The 16034-nt window shown below is 34.9% G+C and overlaps 1 protein-coding gene across 2 annotated transcripts in view; it reads left to right on the plus strand.

Moving 5' to 3' along the window:
- Nucleotides 1-13067: 13067 nt before the first annotated feature.
- TAOK1 (TAO kinase 1) overlaps nt 13068-16034 on the plus strand; it is an 82353-nt gene continuing 79386 nt past the window's right edge. The window contains exon 1 of one of the 2 annotated variants that reach the window (XM_007452440.1): nt 13068-13273. In XM_007452440.1, coding sequence (XP_007452502.1) covers nt 13142-13273 — 132 coding nt within the window. In that variant the 5' untranslated portion in view covers nt 13068-13141. The remainder of the gene's footprint in view (nt 13274-16034) is intronic. The other variant, XM_007452441.1, reaches the window with a different exon arrangement.

Consider the following 16034-nt stretch of genomic DNA (forward strand, 5'->3'; position numbering starts at 1 on the left):
GCCTGGCATGTGACCTTTTGAAACAAATACTCTCTTAATTTCTTCCAACCTTAAACTTTTGTAATTATAATGTATAATATTTACAAGTAGGTTGAAGCACCAGGCATCAAATCAGTTCTCTGTCAATTAAGGTTGATGTGAGTTCCTGAAATGTCAAATTTATCTTACTGATGACATTTCTCAGTTATTGGTAAAGTGATTTGTGTATATGTGTTTCTTTTGAGGGAAGACATAGTAGACAGTGTAATCTGTCTTTGCTGATTCTGTGTAAAGAGACAATTTTTCTTTTTCTGAAGTAATTGAACATTTGACTAAGTTGGCTGGTTTCTAAGCCTGAACCCTCTGAGTAACATGTAAGGAAAAGGGCGTTATGGTATTGAAGCAGTTGCTTAAGACCAACAATGTCCTTTTTGTGAAAATCTGAAGGTTCTTAAAAGATGGAATACTATGACATCATCACCGTTCCTCCAAGGAGCATTCCTCAAGTAATACTGAATATGCTGTGATTATCAGCACCCTTCCCCCATCTTCTTTCTGTGGCTTGACTGATGTTATTGTCAATTATTTGACTGTGGTTTGCAAATGTGGAGCAGTTACTTAATTCTGAAAATCCTTTTGGGTCTGAGATTTTAAAGTATATTGGGTTTTTATTCTAGTTTCATCAGCTTTCTTAGCGATCTGTGTTTTAGGATTGAATAAAATGGTATCACCTACAAAAATTATGTATCTTTTACATTCAGCCCTCAGTAGCTTAATAAATGATATGCTTCTCTGATCTGTTTTTGTGGAACCAGAAACAAATTAGATCTCATTTGCTTTTTATAGGATTGTTAATGTCTTTTACTGTTCTCTTTTAGTTGGAAGGATATTGTGAGTTACAATAATGATATTTTCCCCAAAGGACGGATTAGGTATCTTTAAAATGTGACCTAATAGCCTGTTTTTTGTTTTTTTGAAGAAGAAGATTGTATATGCAGTCTCATAGTATCTTTAAGAACTTTTTACAAATATTTATATCTTTTAAGCCTGATCTGTAGTTTATCAAGCTGTATTAGTCCTGTACTTTGGGTATTCATTTGGGTACCTAATATTCATTTTCAGCAGAAATTATGGAGTTTATGATTAGGGTTGCTGTGAAAGTTCCTCTGTGCTGTTTTATTTTCCTAGTTTTTCATGACAGCTTATAAAAATGGACAAGATTCAAATCAAGTACCTTTGTGAGTTTTACGTTGATTTACATCTATTGTAGCAATGTTCTGCATGGGTACAGGGCAACCAGGATGGTGCTGATTTTTATAATAAAGTACTTTACTTTTGGAAATTTGAGGATGTATAGAAAAGAAGCAGTTATGCAGTGGATACTATTAACTCTAGCTTAACAGTGTAATGATATATTTCAGGGATTTCTAACTTTATTGGCCTTCTCACTTTTTATACATTTTATGTTCATCTCTTCTGTCTTCTAACAATCCAAAGAATATGCACAAATGTTGTTGGATTTTTTAATCTTTTTTCCTGGTTGTAAAAATCAAACATATGATTATTGTTGAAAATTTGGAATGTAAGAAAGCTATAGACTTGTGAATGTTTTTCAAAATACCAGCCATAATTAACTAAAAATAATTCATATGATTTTGTTGTATTGCCCTCTTTGCAAAAACTATAGCTGAGTCTCAAACAACATGGACTTGAACTGCACGGGTCCACTTCTATGCAGATATTTTTCAGTAAATACATGTATGTACTGTCAATGTATTTTCTCTTCCTCATGATTTTCTTAATATTTCCTTTTCTCTAGCTTACTTCATTGTAAGAATATAGTGTATAATATATATAACATACAAAGTATGTGTTAATTGACTTTATGTTATCAGTAAGGCTTCTGTTCAACAGGATATCAGTAGCTAAGTTTTGGGGGAGTAAAATCAAACATAGATATAGAAAATTCACGAAACAAATGAATTTGTTTAATGAACTATTGTAAATGAAATCCCATATCTAAGGCAAGAAATAGAACTTTGCCAGCCATTCCAGAATTTCCTCCATGTGTCTCTTCCCAATCACATCTCCCCCTTTCCCCTAAAGTAACCACTATCATGACTTTTTTTTTTTTTTTTTTTTTTTTACGTGGGCCTCTCACTGTTGTGGCCTCTCCCATTGCGGAGCACACGCTCTGGACGCGCAGGCTCAGCGGCCGTGGCTCAAGTGCCTAGCCGCTCCGCGGCATGTGGGATCTTCCCGGACCGGGGCACGAACACGTGTCCCCTGCATCGGCAAGCGGATTCTCAACCACTGAGCCACCAGGGAAGCCCTATCATGACTTTTATAGTGATAACATCTGGGAGTTTCTTTATAGTTTTATCATTCAAGTATGCATCTCTGTACTCCATTATTGAGTTTTGAGAGTTCTTTATATTATTTATATATTTTATCTATTTTAAGATATGTGACGTGAAATAATGTTTCCAAGTCTTTGGCTTGACTTCATTCTTTCCTTTTAAAAGTGTCCTTTGCAAGAGTAAAAGTTTTTGATTTTAATGAAGTCCAAATGATCAGTTTTGACTTTTATAGATTATACTTTTGGTGTCAAATCTAAGAACTCTTTTAACTAACCTAAGGTTACAAAGATTTTCTCCTGTGATTTCTTCTCAGCGTTTTGTAGCATTAACTTTTTAACATTGAGATAAATGAACCATGTTTGGACTTAATTTTTCTGTAAGGTGTGAGGTATGAGTCAGAGTTCATTTTTATACATATGGATGTCCAGTTGCTATGACACCATTTTTCAAAAAAGATTATCTTTTTTGAAAAGACAGAGAAATATTTTTCTGTGTTGTACCTTTGTCAAAAATCAGTTGACCAGGGACTTTCCTGGTGGCGCAGTGGTTAAGCATCTGCCTGCCAGTGCAGGGGACATGGGTTTGATCCCTGGTCTTGGGAAGATCCCACATGCCACGGAGCAACTAAGCCCGTGCACCACAACTATTGAGCCTGTGTGCTAGAGCCCGAGAGCCATAACTTACTGAGCCCACACGCCGCAACTACTGAAGTCCACACACCTAGAGCACATGCTCAGCAACAAGAGAAGCCACCGCAATGAGAAGCCTGTGCACCACAACAAAGAGTAGCCCCCGCTTGCCACAACTAGAGAGAAGCCCACATACAGCAACGAAGACCCAACCCAGCCAAAAATAAATAAATAAATACATTAAAAAAAAAATTGTCTTGACTAATTTGGATTCTTTGCCTTTTTATGAACATTTTATAATCAGTTTTTTGATATGTACAAAAAAATTCTGTTGGATTTTGATTGAGATTGTTTTGAATCTATGAATTGTCAAATTTTTAAATCAGTTTGGGAAGGATTGACCTTATAGCAATATTGAATCATTCAGTTCATGAACATGGTACATCTGTTTAGTCAACTTTGATTTATTTCATCAGGGTTTTATCGTTCTTCCTATATAAATTCTACTCAAATATTTTATTTTTTTATTATTTATTTTTTTTGTGTGGTACTTGGGTCTCTCACTGCTGTGGCCTCTCCCGTTGCAGAGCACAGGCTCCAGACGCGCAGGCTCAGTGGCCATGGCTCACGGGCCCAGCTGCTCCACGGCATGTGGGATCCTCCTGGACCGGGGCACGAACCCATGTCCCCTGCATTGTCAGGCGGACTCTCCACCACTGCGCCACCAGGGAAGCCCCTACTCAAATATTTTAGACTTATATCTAAATATTCCGTTTTCTTCCCTTGCTGTTTTGTATGTTCCTTGCGGTTTTTTTGTGTGCACAGTAATGTCTGCAACTAGAGGTGTTTTTGTTTCTTCCTTTCTGTTATTTATTCCTTTTCTTTCTTATAAAACTGCTAGTGTGATGTTGGATAGGAGTGATTATAGTGGAGATTCTTACCTTGCTTTCCCTATATCTTTAGGGGAAAGCTTTCCGTCTTGAATCATTAAGTATGGTGTTAGTTGTAGTTTTTTGTAGATATGATTAACCAGGTTAATGCCGTTCCCTTCTATTCCTAGTTTTTTGAGAGTATTTGCCATGAATGGATGTTGAATTTGTGAAATCCTTTTTCTGCCTCTGTTGATATGATCCTGTGTTTTTTCTTCTTTAGTCTGTTTAGAATGGGAGAATTATGTTAATTTTTGACTGCTGAATCAGCCTTGCATTTCTGGGGTAAATGCTACTTAGTTGTGATGTAGTATCATTTTTATATATTTCTGGATTTGATTTGCTAATTTAAAAACATTTTTTATTGAAGTATAGTTGAACTACAATGTTAATTACTGCTGTACAGCAAAGTGACTCAGTTATACATATATATACATTCTTTTTCATATTCTTTTCCATTATGGTTTATCACAGGATATTGAATATAGTTCCCTGTGCTATACAGTAGGACCTTGTTGTTTATCCATTCTATATGTATCAGTTTGCATATGCTAATCCCAAACTCCCAATGCAACCCTCTCCCACCCCTCTCCCCCTTGGCAACCACCGGTCTACTCTCTATGTCCCTGATTCTGTTTCTTTTTCATAGATAGGTTCATTTGTGTCATCTTTTATTTTTTAGTTGTTATTATTTTTTAAATTTATTTATTTGGCTGCACGCAGAATCTTTGTTGCGGCATGCGGGGTCTATTTCCCTTACCAGGGATCAAACCCGGACCCCCTGTATTGGGAGGGCAGAGTCTTAACCACTGGACCACCAGGGAAGTCCCTGTGTCATCTTTTAGGTTCCACATATAAATGATACCATATGGTATTTGTCTTTCTCTTTCTGACTTACCTCACTTAGTATGATAATCTCGAGTTGCATCCATGTTGCTGTGATTTGCTAATATTTTGTTTAGGATTTTAGCTATTCATGAAGGATATTAGTCAGAAATTTTCCCTTTTTTTTTTCTAATGTTCTTGTCTGGTTTTGATAGGGTAATTGTGGCCTCATAAGATTAATTGGGAATGTTCTCTCATAATTTGAAGAGGTTATGTAGAATTGGTATTATTCTTTTAATGTTTGATAGAATTTGGCAATGAAACTGTCCAGTTTCAATGGACTGGAGTTTTCTATGTGAAAATATTTGAATTTAACTTCTTTATATACATATGTGTATTCTTACCTATTCTTGATTATTTCTTCTTGATTGAGTTTTGGTAGTTTATTTCTGTCAAGTACTTTACTTCATCTATATTATCAAATTTATCAGCTTAGAGCTGTTCATTGTACTTCCTTATCCCTTTTAATGTCATAGGGTCTATGGGAATATTCCCCCCTTTGATTTCTGTTTTTGGTAATTTGATTCTGTTCTTGTTTTCGTTGGTTAGTTGGGCAGAAGTTTCAGTGTTATTGATTCTGCTGTCCTGTCCCCCCAACCCACACACCAAAAAACAGCTTTTGGTTTTATTGATTTTTCTCTATTGGCTTTTTGTTTTCTAATTTCATTGATTTCTACTCTCTTCTTTAGTGTTTACTTCCTTACATTTATTTTTGGTTTTATTTGCTTTTCTCTTTCTAGATCCTTAAGGTGGAGGCTTAGATTATTGGTTTGAGATCTGTCTTGTTTTTCCAATACAGAATCAGTGTTTCTATGTAAACACTGCATTAGCTGTATCCTACAGGTTTTATGTTGTATTTTTATTTTCACTCAACTCATTCTTTTCTAATTTTCCTTGAAACTTCTTTATTGAACCATGGGTTACTTGGGGAAAAAACCAAGTCTTTATGTGATAATTCCAACATGAGTCATTTCAAAATAAATTTTTTTTTAAGTTATCTTTCTGTTAACTGAGTTTAAGCTTAATTACACTATGGTCAGATTACTTATTTTATATGAATTGAAAATTTTCACGCTTAAGATATATTTTATGGCTCAGAATATGATCTCTCTGTGGGACTATCATATATGCATTTGAAAAGAATGTATATTCTGTCAGGTGTAGTATTCTGGAAATGTCATTAGGTCAGGTTGATTGATAGTGGTGTTCTACAGTGTTGTTCTGTGTGTTTTCAGACTGCTTTTTCTTTAAATTTCTGAGAGGAGTGTTGGAGTCTCCCAGTATAATTATAGACTTGTCTTATTTCTCTTTTCATTTGTATCAATTTTGCTTCATTTTATTTGAAGCTCTTTTGTCAGTCAGGTGAATACAAATTTAGGATTTGATAGTGGAATCCTATCATTATGTAATGTCCCTCCTTATCCCTTGTGATTTTCCTAGTTCTGAAGTCTGTTTTGTCTGATATTAATATAGCCACTCTAGATTTCTTTTGTTTAATATTTTGCATTTCTTTTGGAGCAGATCTGCTGGGAACAGATTCTCTTTGTTTTCCCTTAGGTAAGAATCTCTCTCTGTCTCTTTTTTGGCTTTCATTCGTAAAGAAGATAGATAAAGGATTCTGTTCTGGGTTGGCAGTTCTTTCCTTTTATCACCTTTAAAAGCTATTATTCTACTTTCTGTGGACTTCATTGTTTTTTATGAAAATCTGTGGTCATTCAAATTTTTGTTTATTTTTGTTTTTTAGCATTTTGATTATGATGTGTCTAGGCCTGATTTCTTTGAATTTTTCCTGTTCGGGGTTTACTGAGCTTCTTGAATCTCTAAATTTATATCTTTTGTCAAATCTGGGAAGTTTTCTGCCATTACCAAGAAAGTTTTTTTTCTCTACCAATTTATTTTTCCTCTTCTTATATGAATGCCAGTAATGTGAAACTTAGACAATCTGATATAGTCCTATGAGTCACTAAGACTCCATTCATTTCATTCAATCATTTTTTCTTTTCCTCAATTTAGATAATTTCATTTGCTCTCTCTCCAAGTTTACCGACTCTTTCCTCTATCATCTATGTTCTGTGGTTGACGCCATGCAATGATTTTTTTTTAAAATTTCTGGTACTGTATTTTTCAGTTCTGAATTTCCCATGAGGTTCTTTTTTTCATAGTTTCTCTGCTGAGAATTTGTCTTTTCAGTTGTTTCAAGAGTGTTAACCATCATCTCATTTATTATGATTATAATAGCCGCTTTAACGTCTTTATGTGGGGATTTCCCTGGTGGTGCAGTGGTTAAGAATCCTGCCAATGCAGGGGATGTGGGTTTGAGCCCGAGTCTGGGAAGATCCCACATGCTGCAGAGCAACTAAGCCTGTGCGCCACAACTACTGAGCCTGCGCTCTAGAGCACGTGAGCCACAACTACTGAGCCCACACACCACAACTACTGAAGCCCGCGCACCCTAAAGGCCATGCACCACAACTACTAAGCCCACGTGCTACAACTACTGAAGCCCATGCACCCATAGCCTGGGCTCCACAACAAGAGAAGCCACCACGAGAAGCCCGTGCACTGCAACAAATAGTAACCCCCACTCGCTGCAACTAGAGAAAGCCCGAGCACAGCAACGAAGACCCAATGCAGCCAAAAAAAAAAAAAAAAGTCTTTATGTGATAATTCCAACATGTATCATCTCAAAATAAGCATCTGTTGGTCCTCTTTTCCCTTGATAATTTGTCACATTTTCCAGTTGTGTGTATGTGTGTGTGTGTCTGTTTTGTGTGTTTATTTGTTTTTGCATGTAGAATAATTTTGGATTTTATCTTGGACATTTTGAGTATTGTCATTTCTGATCCTGTTACTGTCCTCTGGAGAGTGTTGATTTGTTTGCTTGTTTTAGCAGACACCTACCAGTTTAGATGGCAAGTTGTCTCACTTTCTGTGGGTGGTGGCTCTAATATCAGTTCTGTTTACAAAGCTTTGTTGTGCTCTTTGGATTTGCCCTGCATTGTGCCTCTCAGTGATAGTCTGGGACTTGGGCAGTGGTTTATATCATAGAGTAGTTCTCTTTAGCGTAGCCTTTGCTGCACCTCTTTGAGACTGTTTTACACAAACGTAAATCATTATTTGTATTGGTTTGTACACAGAATTAGGGGATCTCTTTTCCAGCTCTCTCCTCTCCATGATTTCCCCCATACTCTTCAGTTTCCAGTAGCTTTTTTCCCAGTTCCAGAAAGACAGGTTTCTCTCAGAGCTTTTACACCTCTGCATTGTACAGTTCCCCATAACTGGGGCTACCCTTAAGTGAAGTGGGGAAAGAAGAGAGAGGAGGAAAAAAAATAATGGGAATTCCCCTAATACTTTTTGGATGACAGAGAGTCTGTTTTCCCAGTTTTTCTGGCCAGAGAGATTGGTTTTCTCATCGGATTTTTCTGTTGCTGGGGCAGTGCAATTCTATGGCTGAGGAGAGAAAAAAGAAAAGACCAAAAGAAGGCATTTCCCCCCACAATCTCCAGATCACAGGGTTCCCTTTTCCTGGTCCTTTGGACAGGGGGAGAATTTCTTTAAGTGTTTTCTTGTCAGCACCCTGAACATTGTTTTGTAACTGAGGCCACACTCTTCCGTCAGAGACGAGAGATAAAGGAGGAAAATGGAATCAGAAAACTCGTGGCCATACCCATTATTCTTCAAGTTTTGACTTCTCTCCCCAATCATTTGTATTGCCTGTTTATGGCATGTTGATATATATCCTTTGGCCATTTATATTTTGGTGGATTAGGTATTTGGTCAGTGATTTGGATGATACCTCTATCTTTAAGGAATAATAATAACGCTTAATTTTGTGTGCTCTGGATGTTTCAGTTTTTGCGTTCAACTCAATTTTTTGATATACAGATTTTTTTAATGCATTAGTCTTTTGTAAGTTAAAGTACTAATAGCCTTTTGGATGTTCTCTCTATTTGGAGTATGTATTCTTCTAGTTTAAAAAGTATTCTATTTTATTTTTCTCAAATTTAAAATTTTTTAAAACGTTGAAAGTGGTTGCTATAAAAATTCAGGTAATATAGATGTCTAGGTTAACAAGTAATGTTCTTCACAACCCTACTTTATCAGAGAAAATAATAACATTTTAATACACATCCTTCCATACCTTGTTTATAAATTTGCTATATATATATATCTTATATATATAAATATGTATATATACACATATATTTATATATTTTTATATACACATATATATACACACACATATATATATTTAAAATTAATTAATATTTGGCTGTGCTGGGTCTTTGTTGCGGCATGTGGGCTTCTCTACTTGCGGTATGTGGGATTTTAAGTTCCTGACCAAGGATCGAACCCGGGCCCCCGGCATTGCGAGCATGGAGTATTAACCACTTGGACCACCAGGGAAATCCCTACATATATTTATCTTAGATTTTAAGACATTTATTTAATTTTTTTAAAGTTATTACTTGAATTGAGGTATAATATACATAAAGGCATCTATTTTAATATAGTTGGAGTTTTGACAAGAGTAATTCACTGCTGCAGTCAAGGTAATAGAAGATTCTATTACCCCAGAAAGTCCTTGTGAGCCCTTTCATGGTCAGTTCCCCTTTTCTTCCCCCAACTGACCCCAAACAACAGTGACTCTGTCGCAATACTAGTTTTGCCTATTTGAGAATTTTTCAGGGGAATCATACAGTTTTTACTGTTTGGTTTCTGGGTTTTTTTTGCTGGAGCATAATGCTTTTGAAATTCATCTGGGTTCCTGCATGGATCAGTAGTTTTATTCCTTTTTATTGCTGTGAAAAGAATTTCATTGTGTGAATATATCACAATTTTATTATACATATATTTGTTGATAGATGTTTGTATTATATGCAGTTTGGGGCTATTATGAATAAAGCTGCTGTGTACAAGTCTTTTTGTGTGCCTTTGTTTTCATTACTTTTGAGTGAGTGATAACTAGTTAAGGAACTGTTCCATCTCATAATAAATGTTTATTTAACTTGATAAGAATCTGTTAAACAGTTTTCCAGAATGGTTGTATCATTTCAAATTCCCATCAACAAGGTAATGAGTTCCAGTTCCTCACTTTTTTTTTTTTTTTGATCTTTTTATTTTTTTGGACATCTGTATGGCTTATGGGATCTTAGTTCCCTGACCAGGGATTAAACCCGGGCCCCCTGCAGTTGGAAGTGAGGAGTCCTAAGCACTGGACCGCCAGGGGATTCCCCTAGTTCCTCACTTTGTACATTTATCATTTCTTATATTTTATATAAGTATTTTTGATATGGATTCTTTAAGTAGGATTTTTGTGTGAAATGGTAAGTGCATATTTGATTTTGCTAGATTTTTCTCCACAGGTTTTGTAGTTTTTGTATTACCACTGCTACTATATGAGAGTGCAGATTTCTCTTCCACCCCACCATCAGTGTGTGGTGAATTTTTGCCATTCTTATAGGTACAAAATGAAATCTTAGGATAGTTTTAATTTGTATTTCTTATACTTTGAGTGATGTTGAATGTATTTTCATAGATTTCATGGTTGTTTCTTTTCTTTCTTTTTTTTTTTCTGTGAACTAACTACCCATATCTCCTCTGGGTTGGTGGTGGTGGTGGTGGTGGTGGTGTTTTCTTGGGGGGGGCGGTGTGCTGTTTTTAGAAACTACGTATTAAGAATGTAAGAATGTCAGGTTATTGTCTTTTTTGTTTTTTTGAAATTCTTTACATATTAGGAATACTAACCCTTTGTAAACGTAAGTTTCAGACATTTTTTTCCCAAGTTTATCATTTGTCCTTTTTGTCTGGAGTGTCTTTTTCCATGGCCCCTTCTCCCAAGTTTTTTTTTTATCCTGTTAAATATATCTGTCTTTTTCCTTACTGTTTTGGATTTGGATCATAGTTAGGAAAGTTTCTACATTCCCTGATTACAGAGGAACTTACATTTCCTACTAGTACTTATATAGTTTCATTTTTCTAATTTTTGCATTTCTGACCCATATGTAATTCTGATATTACAGTTTGAGGAACAGGTGTTATTTTTTTCCAAATAGCTGTTGGGGTCTCCTGGCAACACTTATTTTATCAAATACTTTTTTTTCTTCATTGATTTGAGAGGTTTGTTTAAGCCATTTAGCAGTAATGGTTATGTAAGGTATGTGATAGGGATATCATTATATAATTTTTATAATTTTTTCCAAATGGGTTCTTAGTTTTCTTAACAAAATTTATTTCTTCTCCTTTAATTGTATGCTGAATTCCGAGATACACATACATGGGTTTGTTTCTGGACTCTTTTAGATTAATGGTTTACTTGTCTTATTTTAACATTCTACTGATAGCAATAGATTTGTATTATCTTTTGGTATTTGGTACAGCAGATTTTCCAGTTCCTTCATTTCTTTTTTCTCTGATTTTCTGGAGGGTGCTGTCCTTAATGAATTTACTCTGTTTCTCTACTATTAACTTTAATATTTCGCATATCATATTCTCATGTATACTATTTGGTAAATATTTCTGGAAACGAAATCACTTTAAGGGGTGTTAGAGAAGAATTAAGTGTATTCTTTTAGTTAAACAAATATTTATGTAATATTAACTGTTGGAGGTATGGTGTAGGATGTAGACAGGTAATATAAAGATGAATGAGACACATTGTGCCTACCTGTCTAGTTAAAATTTTACACATTACAGTTAATCTAAATCTTGAAAGATTTTGAGTGGGAATTTGTTAGGCAGATAGGAATATGCAAATCATAGAACTGGTTAGAGAATTTTAATGTAAAATAATTCTTGTAATAAAGGTACTATAACTTGATCATTCAGAGTTCTTAAATAAGTCTTAAGTAACACTGCAAGTTTTTTAAAAACAGGTGGATTAATTGAATAATAATACTTTTTATGGAATTTACTTCAATCTTCTATGATCACATATTCTTAGAACTATAATTGAAACACTTTGCAGGGAACTTGCAGAGCAGGAAAATTGGTGAATGTATATGGGGCAGCCTAGAAAGTGTGTTAGAAATGAAATACAAATTAATAATTTAAATGTTTTTATTGCAGTAGAGTGTTAATTTTTAAGGAGGTACAAAAGACATGTAAATATGTTTTATGTAGTTACAAAGAAGTTTTCTACCAAAAATTAAAATTGGTTCAGTTGACTTCACTAAAAATGAGACCAGTAGTTACCTGCTTAAAAGTTGTGTGAAGTGGGGGAGAATTGACTAGAGTCTAATGAAATCAATTAGGAGGCAAATGAAATACATTTTGGAGGGTTTTCTTTTTTTTTTTTGATTGGTGAATTTATTTAGGTTACAATAGCTGACATTTAATGTAGTGCTTACTATCCCTGAGTACTAGTCTATGCTTGTATTTATTAACTCATTTAACCTTCACAACCACTGTATTAGGTAGGATATTATTTTCACTTTACAGATTAGGAAAATAAGGCTACTCAAGTTCACAGTTTATAAATAGTGTTGCTAGGATTCATATCCAGGTAGTAACATTCCAGAACCTAGGTTCTGAAGTTTCTCAGTAATGACAGCCATTTTTTAAATTGTGTATCTGATATAGAGGAACTGATAGCGGAACCACCAGGTAATTTATTGGTTATCTGTAGTGTCTACTTATCTAATGCAGCAGATTTGATAAAGACCATATTTTAATGTGAGTCAGGTTTACAGGGGAAGCAGTTGTCTGCATTAAATTCATTACTTTCTCCTACTGCATTTTTCTTTGGAATGTTTGTGTTAGAGTTGATTGAACACTGGCATATGGTATCTGAAAGGAAAAGACAGCTAACTGAGTTAAATCCTTTGTGTATTTTCTTATATTTGAAAATCATTAATAGATGGGAATCTTCCCGTTGTTAGAAACATATTACTGGTACATCTTAAGTTGTCATGCATGTTTTTTTAATGGTCTGTGTGTTCTATTATCTCTTCTGCCAATGGGCTCACTACCTCAGAATTAGATAAGGATTAGATAAACCTTCCAAGATATAAAGATTTATTTAATTTTTAAAAGTATATGTACAGTAATACCCTATGTATAGCAGGACTCATTTTTTTAAGCACCACAGGTGATCGTGATGATGAGCCAGATTTAGGAACTACTGCACTAGTAGATCACACTTCCTTCTCAGTGAAATTCTAGGCCCGAGATAATTTTATATCTGCTATCAGAAAATGATCTTATACTAATTATTCTTAGCAGCTTTTGGTTTTCCTGACTTTTTTCTTTTCTTATTTCTCTACAATAGTTTATGCCAGCGTGGCTTCATTCATACAGATGAACCAAGGATTGGGATAGCAATATAAAATTAGAATCAGACAGCTGATTGCCCAGCAGGATGCCATCAACTAACCGTGCGGGCAGCCTGAAGGACCCTGAAATTGCAGAGCTCTTCTTCAAAGAAGATCCAGAGAAGCTCTTCACAGATCTCAGAGAAATTGGCCATGGAAGCTTTGGAGCAGTGTATTTTGTAAGTGTTAAAGGCTTAATGTCAGTGACCAGGATTTACTTAAAATCCAGTCCTGGCAAAATGAAAAACAATAATATAAAGAGACAGACAGAGGCCATAGTCCATTATATAGTCACTTGCATAGGTGTGTGTGTGTATAATATGAAAATAGCTTTATTTATTGAGTTTCTTGGATTATTGAAAAAATGGAAACGAATGTTATTTTGCTTTGACTTAGTGTTTAGAATTTTTAGCACACTGTTTTTAGGAGTCATATGACTTGCATTGCTATAGAATTAAATATTGCAGAACACTGACTTCTGTAAAGTTGCATACAGAGTCAGTTTTAGTTTTGTGGAAATCTAGGATTATTATTTGGCAGAAGGATATGTACCAAAGTTTTTTTTCTTGGGTGCGTATGTGTGTATTTTGTACTTAAAAAAACCCCAGAAACACACAGATTTGCCATTTTAACCATTTTTAAGTGTACAATTTGTGGCATTAATTATACTCACAATGTTTACAACCATTACCACTATCTATTTTCAAAACTTTTTCATCACCCCAAACAGAAGCTCTGTATCTATTAGCAATAACTCCTCATTTCCCCCTCTACCCAGCTGGTGGTAACCTCTAATCTACTTTTTGTCTCTATGAATTTGCCTAGTCTAGATATTTCATATAAGTGGAATCATACAATATTTGTACTTGCATGTATAGCTAATTTCACTTAGCATAATGTGTAGCATAATCACTTGGTGGGTCTTTGATGTTGTAGCATGTATCAGTACTTCATTCCTTTTTATAGCTGAATAATATTCCATTGTTTGTATATGCCATGGTTTGTTTATCCATTCATCTGTTGATGGACACTAGATTGTGTCTACTTTTTGCCTATTGTGAATAAATGCTACAATGAACATTGGTGTACAAGTATCTATCTGAGTCCCTGTTTTCAAATTTTGGTATGTACCTAGAAGTGAAAATACTGAATTACATAGTAATTCTATGTTTAACTTTTTGAGGAACTGCCAAACTGCACCAGAGTGGCTGCTTCATTTCCATTCCCATCAACAATGTACCAGTGTTCCAATTACTCCATGTCCTTGCAAATGCCTATTATTGTCTGTTATTTTGATTTTAGCCATCCTACTAGGCCTGCAGTAGTATCTTGTAGTTTTGATTTGCATTTCCCTAATGACATATGTTGAGCATTTTTTCATGTGCTTATTGGCCATTTGTGTATCTTCTTTGGAGAAATGTCTGTTCAAGTCTCTTGCCTGTTTTAAAAGTTGGGTTTTTTGTCTCTTTGTTGTTGAGTTGTAAGGGTTCTTTATGTATTTTGAATATTAAATTATTGGATACATGACTTGAAAACATTTTCTTGCATTCTGTAGTTTATCTTTTCTCTTTCTTGATAATGTCGTTTGATATACACAAGTTTAAACTTTGAATGAAATCCAGTTTATCTATTTTTTCTTTCGTTGCTCATGCTTTTGCTATCATGTCTAAGAATTCATAGCCAAATCCAAGGTCATAAAGATTTACCCCTGTGTTTTCTTCTAAGAGTTTTATGGTCTTAACTCTTCTATTTAGGTAATTGATCCATTTTGAGTTAATTTTTGTATATGTTGTGAGGTGAAGGTCCAACTACATTTTTTGCATATGGAAATCCAGTTGTCCCAGTACTATCTGTTGAAGAGACTGTGTTCCCCACTGAATTGTCTTGACATCCTTGTCAGATCACTTGGCCATATTGTATACATTTATATCTGAACTCTCTGTTCTATTCCATTTGTCTTTATGCTAGTACCACACTAGCATACTAGCATGTTTTGATTACTGTAGCTTTGTAGTGAGTTTGAGATCAGGAATAACTTTATTATTCTCTTTAAGGACAGTTTTGGCTATTTGGGACCCCTCTCAATTCCGTATGAATTTAAAGAGTAGCTTTTCCATTTCTGTGAAAAAGCCTGTTGGAATTTTGATAGGGATTGTTTAAATCTGTAGATCATGTTTGTTAGTATTGGCATGTTAACAGTATTAAGTCTTACGATCCATGAACACAGCATGTCTTTCTAAACATTTATTTAGGTCTTATTTAATTTTGTTTAGCAATGTTTTGTACTGTTCAATGAACTATGTTCTGATGAACCTACACTGACGTAGCATACTCACCATAGTTTATATCAGGGTTCATTCTTAGTGTTGTACATTCTTTGGGTTTGGACAAATGTATAATGACAAGTATCATTATAGTATCATATAGAGTATTTTCACTGCCCTGAAAAAAGCTCTGTGTGCAGGTTTTTGTGTAGACGTAAGTTCCTTTAAGCAAATACGAAGTGCTATTGCTGGATAAGTAAGAGTATGTTTAATTTTGTAAGAAGCTGCCAAACTATGTTCTAAAGTGGCTGTATCATTTTGCATTCCTACCAGCAGTGAATGAGAGAGTTCATGTTGTTCTGCATCCTAACCAACCTTTGGTGCTATCAATGTTCCAGATTTTGGCCGTTCTCATTAGTATGTAGTGTTATCTCATTGTTATTTCCATTTCCCTGATAATATATGATGTGGACCATCTTTACAAATGCTTATTTGCCACCTGTATATATTCTTTGGTATATACAGATATATACCTGGTATATAGACCTCTGTTAAGGTCTTTGGCTCTTTTTTTTTTTTTTTTTTTTTTCTTGCGTTATGCGGGCCCCTCACTGTTGTGGCCTCTCCCATTTGCGGAGCACAGGCTCTGGACGCGCAGGCCCAGCGGCCATAGCTC

Source organism: Lipotes vexillifer, unplaced genomic scaffold (genome assembly GCF_000442215.2).
Source record: "Lipotes vexillifer unplaced genomic scaffold, Lipotes_vexillifer_v1.1 scaffold216, whole genome shotgun sequence".
Taxonomy (NCBI): Eukaryota; Metazoa; Chordata; class Mammalia; order Artiodactyla; family Lipotidae; genus Lipotes; species Lipotes vexillifer.